Source organism: Vipera berus (genome assembly GCF_964194415.1).
Source record: "Vipera berus genome assembly, chromosome: 3".
Taxonomy (NCBI): domain Eukaryota; kingdom Metazoa; phylum Chordata; class Lepidosauria; order Squamata; family Viperidae; genus Vipera; species Vipera berus.
The window spans coordinates 75,573,050-75,587,336 of NC_138204.1; the positions used below are offsets into that span (position 1 = coordinate 75,573,050).

Genomic DNA, 14,287 nt, shown 5'->3' on the forward strand with positions numbered 1-14,287 from the left:
CAACAATAGAAAGGGGAAGGGAAAAACACCAGCCTCCTTGTAAGTAAGCCATAGTTCCTGGGGCTTGTAGACTCAGGGCGGTGAGCTTAAAGGCTGCACTACCAAAATGGCGGGTGTGGAAGTCGGAGAAGGCAGAGAAAGATGACAGATACTAGAGGATGATGATGAAGAGGAAGTGCTGGAAATTTTCTTCCCAAAGCCTATACAGACTCTCTCGCCCATGTATGCTGCCCAGTTGGGCCCAGACCCATTGGTCATGCACTAAACAGAGCTGGTTCATCTACCAGATTTCCTTATGAAAGAAAAAGGAGCCAGAGTCTTCACAAGAAGACACCATCTGTCCCATTTTCTTCCGTTGGTATGATATTGAGAATTTTTCCTTTTTATGTGCTTGGTTTGAACCTCTGGCACCCCAAGAGGCTGTTTTGTTTGCAACCCTTGATCCCAAATGCTTAACTATCTGGGAGGAATAAATTGCAGCAGGTTTTCTGTATTTTGGGACTCCTGCGTTTGTTGTCGCTATTCATGAGTCAGTCCCCTGCTTCTCTGGCGACAAGGGACTTTACCACAAACATATACACAACACACCCATCATCCTGTCCCAGGGGATGTTGAAAAACTAGGTCCTGAGGAAGAGCCAATTGAAAAGAAGGAAAGAAATCAGATGAAATTTGATAGCTGTGAGAAAATAAATCTTGCAAATGTATTTTAGAGACATACTTCTTAAAAGAGCAAGCTAATGTGCAGGCATAACAAAAAGGAAAATATTGCCTCTTTTGCATTCATAACCAGTTCCATTAAGTGAATGCTATGCATTATGTGAAACGTAGTATTATACTAACAGAATAGTGCTGTTTTGAACATTCTCAGTATACGTACACATTATATATTCCATGGCAATTCTAAGCAATTGGACCTAATGCAATTTTGCTTTTGACTGGTATCTAAATGCTCATTGTACCTGGAGAACAAGTATTTGGCTCCATGTGGTTTTGTAAACAATTCCCTCAAGTTCTCAAAACACGCTTTATTGAAGCAAAAGCAATCCCTATAGCAATATATCATGTTCCTATCGCCAACAAATCAATAGATTCTCACTCATATTTTTTTTGGTTCTCAAGAGCAGCATTAAAAAAAAATCCAAATCCAGAACTGGCATTTTAAAAAACCTGACACATTACAGATGATGCTATAAGGACATATTTTGGACAACACTAATGCAAGAGGGACGCGGTGGCTCAGTCGGTTAGGACGCTGAGCTTGTCGATCAGATGGTCGGCAGTTTGGCGGGTTGAATCCCGAGTGCTGCGTAAAAGAGTGAGCGCCTGTTACTTGTCCCAGCTTCTGCCAACCTAGCAGTTCGAAAGCACGTAAAAATGCAAGTAAAAAAAAGAGACCAGTACGGTGGGAAGGTAACAACGTTCTGTGTGCCTTTGGCGTCTAGTCATGCCGGCCGCATGACCACGGAGACGTCCTCGGACAAGCGCTGGTTCTTCGGCTTTGAAACGGAGATGAGCACCGGCCCCTAGAGTCGGAAACGACTAGCACGCATGTGCGGGGGAACCTTTACCTTAACGCAAGAGGATCTTTCATCCAATCCTTAGCAATGTTGAAAACTACCTTATGCTGAATCAGATCTAGCCCAAAATTCTTATTTTGGGAGCATTTCAGAAAGGGCTTTTTCTATACCTACCTGGAATCACTGGCAACTAACCAAGACAGATCCTCATTTTTCATGGGACAATGGAACCAATTAAGTGCCAAACGCTTGTTCTATCACTGGACTTCCTTTCTTCTGGACACAGTTTTTTTCAGACTCTCTCAGTATTTATTGCAATTGAGCTTTACATTTGTCTCTATAATTATGGTCACTTAAGACTTTCCTTTAATTGAAGTTTAAAACTTATTGTGAAATTAGCAAACTGGTTAAGAGAAAACCTGCTCAGCCTTAACCTGACCTGAAAGGTCCTGGCATCAATTTTCTAAAATATGTAATGCAGTAAACCGTAATCGCCTTAAGAACACTTTCTGGTGGCAAAATGGATGTTAGAATATTCTACAACAGTCCAAATCAAGTTCACCCTGACAATGTCAAAGAAGTTAATCTATAGAAAACATCATATCACCTCATATGCTTGAAAAACAGTACTTTTAATTCCATGTAAATACTGTTGTTGTTGTTAGTTGCGAAGTCATATCCGACCCATCGCAACCCCATGGACAACGTTCCTCCAGGCCTTCCTGTCCTCTACCATCTTCTGGAGTCCATTTAGGCTCACGCCTACTGCTTCAGTGACTCCATCCAGCCACCTCATTCTCTGTCATCCCATTCTTCTATTGCCCACAACCTTTCCCAGCATTAGGCTCTTCTCCAGTGAGTCCTTCCTTCTCATTAGGTGGCCAAAGTATTTGAGTTTCAACTTCAGGATCTGGCCTTCTAAAGAGCAGTCAGGGTTGATCTCCTCTAGGACTGACCGGTTTGATCACCTTGCAGTCCAAGGGACTCGCAGGAGTCTCCTCCAGTACCAGAGTTCAAAGGCTTCAATTTTTTGGCGCTCAGCCTTTCTTATGGTCCAACTTTCACAGCCATACATTGCAACTGGGAAGACCATAGCCTTGACTATACGCACTTTTGTTGGCAGGGTGATGTCTCTGCTTTTTAGTGTGCTGTCTAGATTTGCCATGGCTTTCCTCCCAAGGAGCAAGCGTCTTTTAATTTCTTGGCTACAGTCCCCATCTGCAGTGATTTTGGAGCCCAGGAAAATAAAATCTGTCACTACCTCCATTTCTTCCCCATCTATTTGCCAGGAATTGAGAGGGCCAGATGCCATGATCTTGGTTTTCTTAATGTTTAGTTTCAACCCAACTTTTGCATTCTCCTTCACTCGCAACAAGAGGCTCTTTAGTTCCTCTTCAATTAGAGTGGTATTATCTGCATATCTTAGGTTGTTGATATTTCTCCCGGCAATCTTAATTCCAACTTTTGATTCATCTAGCCCTGCCTTTCTCATGATGTGCTCTGCATATAAGTTAAATAGGCAAGGCGACAGTATACAGCCTTGCCGGACTCCTTTCCCAATTTTGAACCAATCAGTGGTTCCGTGTCCAGTTCTCACTGTTGCTTCTTGGCCCGCATATAGGTTTCTCAAGAGACAAATAAGATGGTCTGGTACTCCCATCTAACTTGCCACAGTTTGTTATGATCCACACAATCAAAGGCTTTAGCATAGTCAATGAAGCAGAAGTAGATTTTTTCTGGAACTCCCTAGCTTTCTCCATGATCCAGCGTATGTTGGCAATTTGATCTCTAGTTCCTCTGCCTCTTCGAAATCCTCCCTGTACTTCTGGTAGTTCTCGATCCACATACTGCTGGAGTCTAGCTTGTAGGATTTTAAGCATAACTTTACTAGCATGAGAAATGAGTGCAATGGTGCGATAGTTTGAACATTCTTTGGCACTGCCTTTCTTTGGAATTGGAATGTAAACTGATCTTTTCCAAATCCTGTGGCCACTGTTGAGTTTTCCAAATTTGCTGGCATATTGAGTGTAGCACTTTTACTGCATCGTCTTTTAAGATTTTGAATAGCTCAGCTGGAATACTGTCATCTCCACTAGCTTTGTTGTTGCTCACCTTTCTTAAGGCCCACTTCACTTCACATTCTAGGATGTCTGGCTCGAGGTCAGTGACCACCTCATTGTGGTTATCAGGGACGTTAAGCTCGTTCTTGTATAGTTCTTCTGTGTAATTTTGCCACCTCTTCTTAATCTCTTCTGCCTCTGTTAGGTCCCTGCCATTTTGGTCCTTTATCATGTCCATTTTTGCATGAAACATTCCCTTCATCTCTCCAATTTTCTTGAACAGATCTCTGGTCCTCCCTATTCTATTGTTTTCTTCTATTTCTTTGCACTGTTCATTTAAGAAGGCATTCTTATCTCTTCTAGCTATTCTCTGGAATTCTGCATTCTGTATCTTTCTTTTTCTCCCTTGCCTTTCGCTTCCCTCCTGTCCTCAGCTATTTGCAAAGCTTCCTCAGACAGACATTTTACTTTCTTGCATTTCTTTTTCTTTGGGATGGTTTTAGTTGCTACTTCTTGTACAATGTTGCAAACTTCTATCCATAGTTCTTCAGGCACTCTGTCTATCAGATCTAATTCCTTAAATCTATTTGTCACCTCAACTGTATATTCGTCAGGGATATGATTTAGTTCATACCTGAGTGGCCTAGTGCTTTTCCCTACTTTCTTCAGTTTAAGCCTAAATTTTGCAACGAGGAGGTCATGGTCTGAGCCACAGTCATCTCCTGGTCTTGTTTTTACTGACTATATAGAGCATCTCCATCTTTGGCTGCAGAAATCAATCTGATTTCTGTGTTGACCGTCTGGTGATGTCCGTGTGTAGAGCTGTCTCTTGGGTTGTTGGAAAAGAGTGTTTGCTATGACCATCGTCATGTAATTATACCCATTTCTAAATAAAGAGATTAGTAAAGAATGCTAATAAAAAAAATTAGGAATGCTCTTCTGGACTGTCCAAACTGACTGCATGGTAACATTCCCAGTATATGTAGCCAACGAGTATTAAGTGATACCGTAAGTCAAGAAATAAAGGGAGAATTAAAACAATAACTATTACAGTAATGTACAATTCAGTAGATGAATAAAAGGTTTGCAAAATGTATGTGTGACCTTTATATTTAAATGCTTCCTTCCCAGAATAACTTCTTGACTGCAAAGGCAGAGAAATTACTTGTTAAAAACCAAAAATGGGATTTAGCAATTTGCAAAATGACTACCCATAAAGTTATGGTATGCAATTTCCAAATAATCAAACACAGCAGATCACAACTAACTGCCCTTAGAACAAGGCCACATACTTTGCATTACAAAATTATATACATTCATACTTCACACTTTTTAGGTAGAAGACTTTTCAAAGAAAAGGGCATTTCTTTGAGAGAAAAAGGAAATCATTTTCTCTATTTCTCCTTCAGAAAACAGCTTGAGGGTTTTTTTAAAAAAAGAAAATTCTATAGCTCAGCCTCTTCTATTGTTTGGATAAATTTCTAGCGGTAAAGTACATTTAATTTTAAAAATGGTTTTGAAAATATATGCATTGACATAAGCCGTTAACATTAGCTGCTTCTGCCTCTTGTACAATTAATATTAAACCTAACATTTACCCATTTATTTCATTTAAGTTATGCTCTCTTAAACAGTTACAACCCACTAAGTAATATGTTGGTAAGGCTGAATTATAAGATAGCATATGAACGGCAAAAAAAAATGTTTTAAGAAAGACTGGAATTCCATTTCAGGCACAAAATACACACACAATCCAGATTGCACTTTATTTAGTATGTTATTCCTTTGTTTGTTGCACATACATATTACAGATTTATGTGGTTTTGTAAATGTCAATATACTAACATTTCTTTGCTGCTCCTTTTTGTGTAAAAATATGAAATGACATTAATACTTACAGTGTAACTCACAGATTAAACAAAAAATGGAACAATTGAAGATAAACCACACATATGTTCAGGGAAAGAATCCAAAATGAGCAAACACAATGAGAAAACTGTCTAAATATTTTGTTTTCTTGTGATCAATTATGTGCTGTCAAGTTTGCATCATCTCTTTTTCCTATATATAATTTTTGTTAAATTAAAATCATATAGAAAGGGGAAAAAGAAAGGAAAGAAAAAAAAGAAATGTGCAAGAAAAAGTTGGGGAAAAATAGAAAAAAATCTTAAGCGGCTTCCATTATTCTGCATAGCAGTTAAAAATTTGTACATCCCTTTTATTTATTAAGACATTATCCAGTTTCTTTCCTATGTCCAATGAAACATTCCTTTTCACATCATTCTTGTAGTCTCTAATTTTTAAATCTACTTTCAAATCAATCTCAATCTTGTCAAGTAAAACTTCTCTTCCATGACATCGTTTAAACACAGTGTACCTAGAGGCAAACATTCCTAAAATTAACTCCTGAATCCATTGTTTAAAAATATCCTTCAATATGTTGAGCGTTAAAATAATTCGCTTAATTCTGCATTTGTAAGTCGAACTTAAGCGTTCTATTCCTTTAATTGTAATCTTTAGTTCTTTATAGTATCCAATATTTAAATTTTTATCTTAATATGTTTTTTAAAGAAGAATTCAAAAACCAAAGCATTTTCCGCTGGGAAGGATTCTTATAATTAATTTCAAAATCTTATTTAAAATGTATGTGGACCCTTAGTCCATTTGTAACGTTCTAAAATCAACCTTTTAATCCCCTTGCTGTTTACTCCCTCCCTAAAGTTTTTTTTGAAGTCCTTAAACTTATATTTAAACTTTTATTGCTAATAATTGAAGGAAACTCATCAGGTGCTGTAAAATCAAATATTTCTAATAGATGAAAAGCAGTTAACAAGCAATTTCTGAAAGTGATTAACAAATGACATATGCAAAGGCAGTGTCCTTTTAAAGACACTAATTATGGCTTGAGCAAAATGTCTATGCCCTTATCTCCCAGAGTTGTAAATTCCCAGGGATACTGCCTTGTGGTCTCCTCATAAGGAGTTACTGTCTAAGGCACTAAAGGAGTCCTATCCTTGTCCAAAGGGTCAATTGTTCATTCCATCATGGTCATCAGATTCACTTTTTCCAGAGCCATTTTCAATTTACCATTTTTTCCCCTGGAAATTCTCTAAAATGGGAAGTCCAGGTTCTAACGCATTCCCTATGCAGAAAAATTACTTTTTGAGAGTATTTCTATATATGTATATGAACAGTCTGCTGATTTCCATAAACCTTTTAAAAAAAATTACAACCCTAATCTCAGCTAAGGGATTCAACTAACAACGGTCATCTTACAAGTACAAAAGAGATACAGTTCTATCAATGGTCATAAAAAATACAGAGGGACAGCAAATCTATGAAAATAAATACCATGGCTCAATAAAAAATTTACAGCATTCATTCTACGTTCCTATTCTTCAACTGACTCTTGTCAAAATTGATTATGTTTTTTACTGTTATAGCACGGGGAAAGGAACAGAAGCTACAATTTTCAAGCACAAACTGAAATCAAACAGATTCACCTTAATGTTTTATTCCACGCATGTTGACTTACAAGAAGAAACAGTTCATCGCAGTTCTACACTAGATGGGATGTAATCCCACATAATTCAGTACCACACTGAAAATAAATAAGTTGAAAGAGATGAGTATGTCTTCCGAGATAGTTGTATAGATCTTTTGCATGCATTCTGAACCCTCTGGGAAAGGAGATGCTGCCAGAGCAAGAACAGAATTTTGTCACATATTCACACGAATCCATCAGGTCACAGAATCCACTTACAGAAATATCCTCTACACGGGTGGGAGAAATACCCTGTACCTGGGGAAAAATCCCAAGATGCCTAATGTCCTCAGAGAAACAGCTATTTTAATAGCTTTTTTACTTAAATGAATATGTGAAGCTTGGTATACACGATTGGTAGGCTGGGATTTGAAAATGTGACTGTATCTCTATTTCAGCTGATGTATGCTCATGTTCCAAAGGAATGCTTGCACAGACCTGCAGGCAAAAATGCCAAAATGAAGTTTCTTAAGAGCTCAGAAGAATCAGCACATGAATAGTATGCATGAATACACAAAGGATTAGTACTGTCACTTAAAAACTACACAAAGATTTCTCTGTGGCTTAGTCTGATTTGATGAAAAATTGGTGAAAACCCCTGGTCTGAAAGGCAAATCTGGTCTGTTTAGAAGTGACACTCTAGACCAGACATGTCAAACTCACAATGTCACGTGACGTTGCGTGACGTATCGGAGCTTTTTCTCCCTTGCCGGCAATGGGGTGGCGCGGTTTCCTGGTGACACGTCCGGCCCACAGGCCAGCAGTTTGACACACCTGCTCTAGACCAGGGCTCTTCAAACTTGGCCCTTTTATGACTTGTGGACTTCAACTCCCAGAATTCCTCAGCCAGGCACGCTGGCTGAGGAATTCTGGGAGTTGAAGTCCACAAGTCATAAAAGGGCCAAGTTTGAAGAGCCCTGCTCTAGACAAACAGAGGCAGCTTCCAAGCAGACTCATTAGCCAGACTTTCCTTTAGCTGTCTGCCTTCATGCTATCACAGGCCACTAAAATAGCTGAACTTCCATAATATTTATTTTATTTTTATTTTAATTCCATTTATATCCCGCCCTTCTCCGAAGACTCAGGGCGGCTTACAAGCTTAGCAGTAGCCTTCATTCTATGTATATGCCTGCTTATTAGGGCTTTCACACACACCCTAAGCGGCATTATTACAAAGTCAGCTTATTGCCCCCAACAATCTGGGTCCTCATTTTACCTACCTCGGAAGGATGGATAAACTGAACAAACATAGGGACAGTGTGGACATGGGACGTAGGGGAAAAAAGGATTTTTCAAAAACCTAGTTGAGGTCCCAGTGAAAAACTTAGTTGGCTGTGTTGAGCTGGCTGAGGAATTCTGGGAGCTGAAGTCCACAAGTCTTAAAGTTGTCAAGGTTGCAGACCCCTGATTTAGAGGATGCTTTTCTAGAGGAATAAGGCAATTCTTTCTCAGTACCAAAATCTGATTCACCTTCTCAAAGTTTTAAGTAAAAAAATATACTCTTGTACTCCCTCCCACCAAATATGGTTTTCTTTTCCTCCACTCCACTGTGTCCAATTCTCAAAGACCGCCCAGGCAAATCTCTGCAATTTTCTTGGCTAGATTTTTCAGAGATGGTTTACCATTGCCTCCTTCCTAGGGCTGAAAGAAAGGTCACCTAGCTGGCTTTGGGCCCAAGGCAGTACTAGAACTCAGGGTTTGCCAATTTCTAGCCTGAGGCCTTAACCACTTCCCTAAACCAAGTGTAGTATTTATTTAACCAGCTATTAAATAGAGGTCATTCAGAAATGCTTAGCAATATAAAATAACCAGGGAAATGAGATGAATGAAGAGAACTGATTCCAGCTCCACTACAAAGATCGGTGTAAATGATGGAAGACTGGTTCTAAACATCTAAAGGAAAAATATTGTATTTATTAAGAGGATTACTAATTATTCTTCTTGTTGCTTTTATAAAAACAGATTGGTTGTGACTGGCCAGCTTGGTTCTCAGGCCTGACTTCATGGGATGTAAAAAAAGGGACTAGCCCAAAGTCACCCATCAATCTTTCATGCCTAAAACAGGACTCCTGAATTTTTAGTCTGGTACCTTAACCACTACTAAACTGGTTCTCTGCTTTATACCTCATATCCCTTCAGGCCTCAGGAAGACACTTTGATTTCACACATCATTAAATGTCCCATTTAACCATGATTTTCTAAATAAACCACAGTTCACTACTTTCATATACAGTGTCACTGAGTTTTGAAAGGTGAAGATGGATTTGCAAACCACAATGCCTAATTTTAAATGAACCAAAACAAGCAAATTGTATTAAGTTTTAATGCAATATCTAAATCAAATGTCCCAAGGTATACCTGTACAAGTATCTAGAAGAAAAGTAATGCTCTCCTTTGAGCAGTGTGCTGGCTTAGAAGAGGAGCTCTTTCCTCACAATCAGGAGTCTGTGAGTTCAATCCTAGGTAGCAGCAGATATTTCTCTCTGGGCGCAAAGAGAAAAATATCTGCTGTGAGCTCTGTGTAGGCATCAGGAAGGGCATTCAACCAGTAAACGCTCATCTCCCTTCAGTCGTCCCAACTTCACCCCAATGAAAAGGATTACAGGGTCATTAAAAAAAAGTAATTCCTTCATCATTACCACTGTTGTTCTACAAGAGTTAATAAAAACAAGAATTAAAAGGAAAGTTGGATTAAGGAAATACTGAAAAGGAGACAGTCTATCTTTCATTCAGTTGCCTTGGAAAATTACAGGCAGTCCTCAACTTACAACTGATTGCTTAGTGACTGTTCAAAGTTGCAATGGACTTTCCAAGGGCTACCTATTATTTGGATGCCTGCCCCCCTGTTCTGATGCTGGCCCCCCTTGTGATCACGTGATCATATTTTAGGCACTTGGCAATTAGCTCGTATTTATGCCTGTTTGCAGCATCCAGCAGTAATGTGATCATGGTTTATAACTGTTTTTGTTGGAAACAGGTGTTTACTTATGGTTTCTACATCCATTGTAGACAATGGATTCAATTCACTACCACCATGTTCACTTAATGACCACAATGATTCATTTAACCACCACAGCAAAAAAGGTTATTAAGTTGGATACAGTTATGTGGTGACCTGCTTAATGACTGACACAACTTAATACAACTTATGATGCTAATTCCAGGCTCAAATATGGTCATAAGCTGAGGACTACCTGTAAGCGAATTGCTTTCTAAAGTCCAAGGAAACTAAATCGATCATTTCTACATCAGTCAAAGATGTAGAAGATTAAATGATTCTTCCTCATTTCTATTAAAGTACTCATCTGGTTTACACAGACAAGATATTTATTTAGTTTAAACCCCTTTTCTGCACCCTGGTTAATATCTCTGATTTGGTTGCTAGATATCATTTTTTAATTCTGTGCAGTTTGGGAAGTTATTTAAAGAAAGACTTATTTTGATGTCATAAATTACAACATTACATTAGAACTCATGGAGTTCAGTTCAGCTCTGTTTTGTTTCAAATAGATTTCATTATTCCTTCACTCTTATTTGATGTTTATTTCAAAACCATGTAGTAATTTGCAATATAGTCTTTATTCTTTTATATCATAGTCTATGTCCTAAAAATTGCTTGAGAAAAAGAATATACCGTAATTAAAAAACATGTTGGTAATACAGGTTCATTTCGTTCTGTTAAATACATAAATTAGTGCTCATATGTGCTATGTAGTCATATTTTCCCTCTTTTAAATTGTTCTTCCCCCTCCTTAAGCACTAGTAGTTGCTATGGTAACAGTAGATTTTCTCCTCTTTCCAAGTTCATCCAGGTGCCATCAACTTCAATAACTATTATTTTTGCAAAATCACAGCTAGTCCAGAGCAATTGTTTGCTGATGAAAGTATGGTTATCTATCAAGAACTCATGTATTCATTCTAATGAAAGCAGAAGTATGAATTGCTATTTACTAAGAATTAGCAACACTATTTAGCCAAAGAAAGAAAGAAAGAAAATTCTCATTGCTTAATTTTATCATATAATCCTATTCAAAGGTTATTGTACCTTCAAATGAATTGCAGCACTGTTTGGAAAAGAAACATGTCCCATTCAACCAGGATGCAACTCAGGGATGGCCATATACAGCTTCTCCAATAAGAGTTAGCCAGTAAGCCAAGAGTAAGGAATGCTGTTCACCTCTGATGTAAACTCTTGATACTCAAGATGTAATGAGCATATTAATATCCATCTAATAATATAGAAAAAGAATTGCTCTGCACAAGGACACACAACTTTGTCCTGTCTTGGGGTTAATCACTCATTTTTCCTCCTAAGACTTTCAGCAACCCCAGATCAAACAAGTGTGATTGTGTCACATGAATATCTCTGAAGGAGAAGGACTGTTTGAAACTATGTTAAATTAATGGAAGAGGAATATATTTTTTAAAGGGTAAAATTGAAGTGTTAAGTCCATCAAGGACTAATTATGCTTGTGGTTACAGTCAAAAATTGTGCTACCATTAGCTAATTTGCTGCTGAATTCCAAAGGATGTGTTCATCAGGACCTATGAGATTAGTGCAATTTATAATCTATCAACCTTTGTTTTAGACATTAACATACACCTTGGCTATCTGGATGTAAAACTTGACCAGCACACATATATATACTCAGCCCAGATCTACAGTATACCAGCACTTATCAAATGGAGGGCATGGCTAGCATGTGTACAACATCTAATATCTGCTATGCTAATACAGGTAGTTCTTGGCTTATGACTATTGTTAGTGACTCCCAAACAATACTTCTGACCCAATTTCAAAGTTACAATAACTGCACACATACCCTGCATTCACACGGCTGCATTTCGAGTGATTGGCAACTGCTTACAAGCATTTGCTGCATCCTACAACCACATGACTGCAATTTTCAAAGTTTTTTTGCCACTTTCCAGCATTTCTGGTTTCCAGCAAAAAAAGCCATTGGATGAAATGAATTCACTTAATGACTATAGTATCTGTTTAATGACTATGCACATAGAATGCTCTGCATTTTTTGTGTAGAAAGAGGTATAGGCTTGGTAGCCTTCTCAGGTATTGGGCGTGCCACCCTATCTCCCAAAAGGATAAAGTTTGATCTCATAAGATTTGGGCAAATGATAAAATATGAAAGCGGTGAGTAAGTAAATGGTAAGCCACGTAGACGTAGGCTGAGTTCAGTTCAGCAAAGTTACTGTATGATTCAGACAGTGTTTACCCAGAAGGAATTATGTTCATCACACTCATATGAGAAAGTCATCACCATTTAATACACAGAATGACTTTGCTCAGTTGCAAATATGGGATCTATATTACTAAATAGTAATTTTTACAGATGGAATGAACTATGCAATTTTGTGAATTATGAAGTTGCCAAAAAGATGAGGAACAACGAAGAAAGGATTAGGATTCAACCTCAATAAACATCAACAGAAAATGTTTAATCTTTAACTTACCCCTGTAAATATCCCATCACAGTCTTTTTTAAAAAACAAAAAACCAAACCTGAGTTTGTTCAAACAAGATCGCAGGATATACTGCATTGAATGAATATCCAAGGCAAAAAAGATAAAGGAAAAAGCGAACACAAGTGATTAATGTTGATTTACAATCTGTTCAATACAGAATAAATTAACTAAAGGCATTTAAATGCTTTAAATGCCAATTTGCCTTGACCATTAGTAGTTCAGATTCCTTGTAGAGACTGTAGGCGAGCAATAAGCCGGTGTTCATTGGAACCACCTTGGCTCCTGATTTCCTGTTTTTGACAGAAAACTGAGTATCAAATACTTGTGTTAGAAGAAAGTTGTCTTAAAGTACATAATATTTTCACAGAGTCTTTTTTCCAGATTCACAAAAAATGCAAAGGTGAATCAAAACAAACACAATTAAAAAATGAGAAATGGACCTAAATGGAAACAGTTGCCAACTCTATGTTTTCAATAGCATAAGAGCTACCTCCAACCGCAATGTTATTGCAAAGTTGGGACTGATCCCTTTTCAACTAAACTGGCAACTTCTCCCCCCAATGCTATTCCAAAGCACATGCAATAAAACGCAACCATATGATCATGTTATTTACACATGCAAAAGTAGTTCCATATCACCAAGAAGAACACGAAGTAGCCTGTGGAAGGCACGTGAAAATAAGAATGTATAACAAAAGACAACAAATTCCTAAGGAATCTGGAAGTCAATTATTAAGTATTCATGAAGATCTTTTTACCAATATGAAAAAATCTGATAGATCCAGACCAATGCAAAGTCATCCAAGCTGAATCAAGTTTTTTTTTCTCTCTGGATCAAAAAGCCCATCATAATAACCAACATGCAAATGATGTGACAGCTGATGAATCATACCAGCCAAATACAAAAATGTAATCTGTCATAGTGCTTGATTTTTCTTTGCATGCCAAATATAAGCTACTCACTTGCTATCTCTGTCATCATCAAACATCACCCATCATCTGCTCCATGGGCTCTTTAAAAATAAACCCACAGATTTATTCATAACATAACAGCTTGTGAGATTTGTTGATATTTCCTGTTTTAAGTTAATTAATCTTTTGAAAGAAACTGATTAAATGAAGCTTTTTTCAAAATAAAAGATAACCAAAGCTTCTCCTTTTCATCTTGAAAAAACATCACTGCATGTGAAACAAAAGGATACTGGTAAAATGTTTGGAATACACCAAAATGTTACATAAATGCTAAAGATTATCATTACATTAAAAAAATTATAGACCCAAAATAACAAATTCAGTACTGTGATTTCCCCAGTACTAATCAAAATGGTTAAGGTATCCCTGAATTTATTAAGCCATGTAGTAAAACATGTCTATACAAGATTCAAGACAAGAGTAAGCATAATCATTTTGAACAACACAATTTTAAAATCCCCATTTCTCATAATATGTGTAACAAAAAGAGCAATAACTTTTTATCTTCAACACTGCATGAATAATTACTTTATACATAATTTAGATTATCCCATACATGCAGCTAAGAATGGAAGCAGCTTTTCTGCAGCTACTGAGGCTTGAACAAACATTGTTTTATAGGGATACAAAGCAAACATTTCAAACAGCAATCAACAATAAATTCTATTTAAGAACTAGACCAACTGCAGGAAAGAGGAGCAAAACTAT

General features: G+C 37.5%; 1 protein-coding gene across 3 annotated transcripts in view; it reads right to left on the reverse strand.

Annotated features, from left to right (window-relative positions):
• The window catches only part of PIGK (phosphatidylinositol glycan anchor biosynthesis class K), a 111,368-nt gene that overhangs the window by 48,165 nt on the left and 48,916 nt on the right, over positions 1 to 14,287 (reverse strand). Inside the window, exon 10 of one of the 3 annotated variants that reach the window (XM_081325759.1) lies at positions 7,359 to 7,561. The exons of the other annotated variants lie outside the window; for them this stretch is intronic. Coding sequence (XP_081181885.1) covers positions 7,513 to 7,561 — 49 coding nt within the window. The 3' untranslated portion in view covers positions 7,359 to 7,512. Of the gene's footprint in view, positions 1 to 7,358; positions 7,562 to 14,287 lie in introns of those variants that run through there. 3 annotated transcript variants of the gene reach the window in all.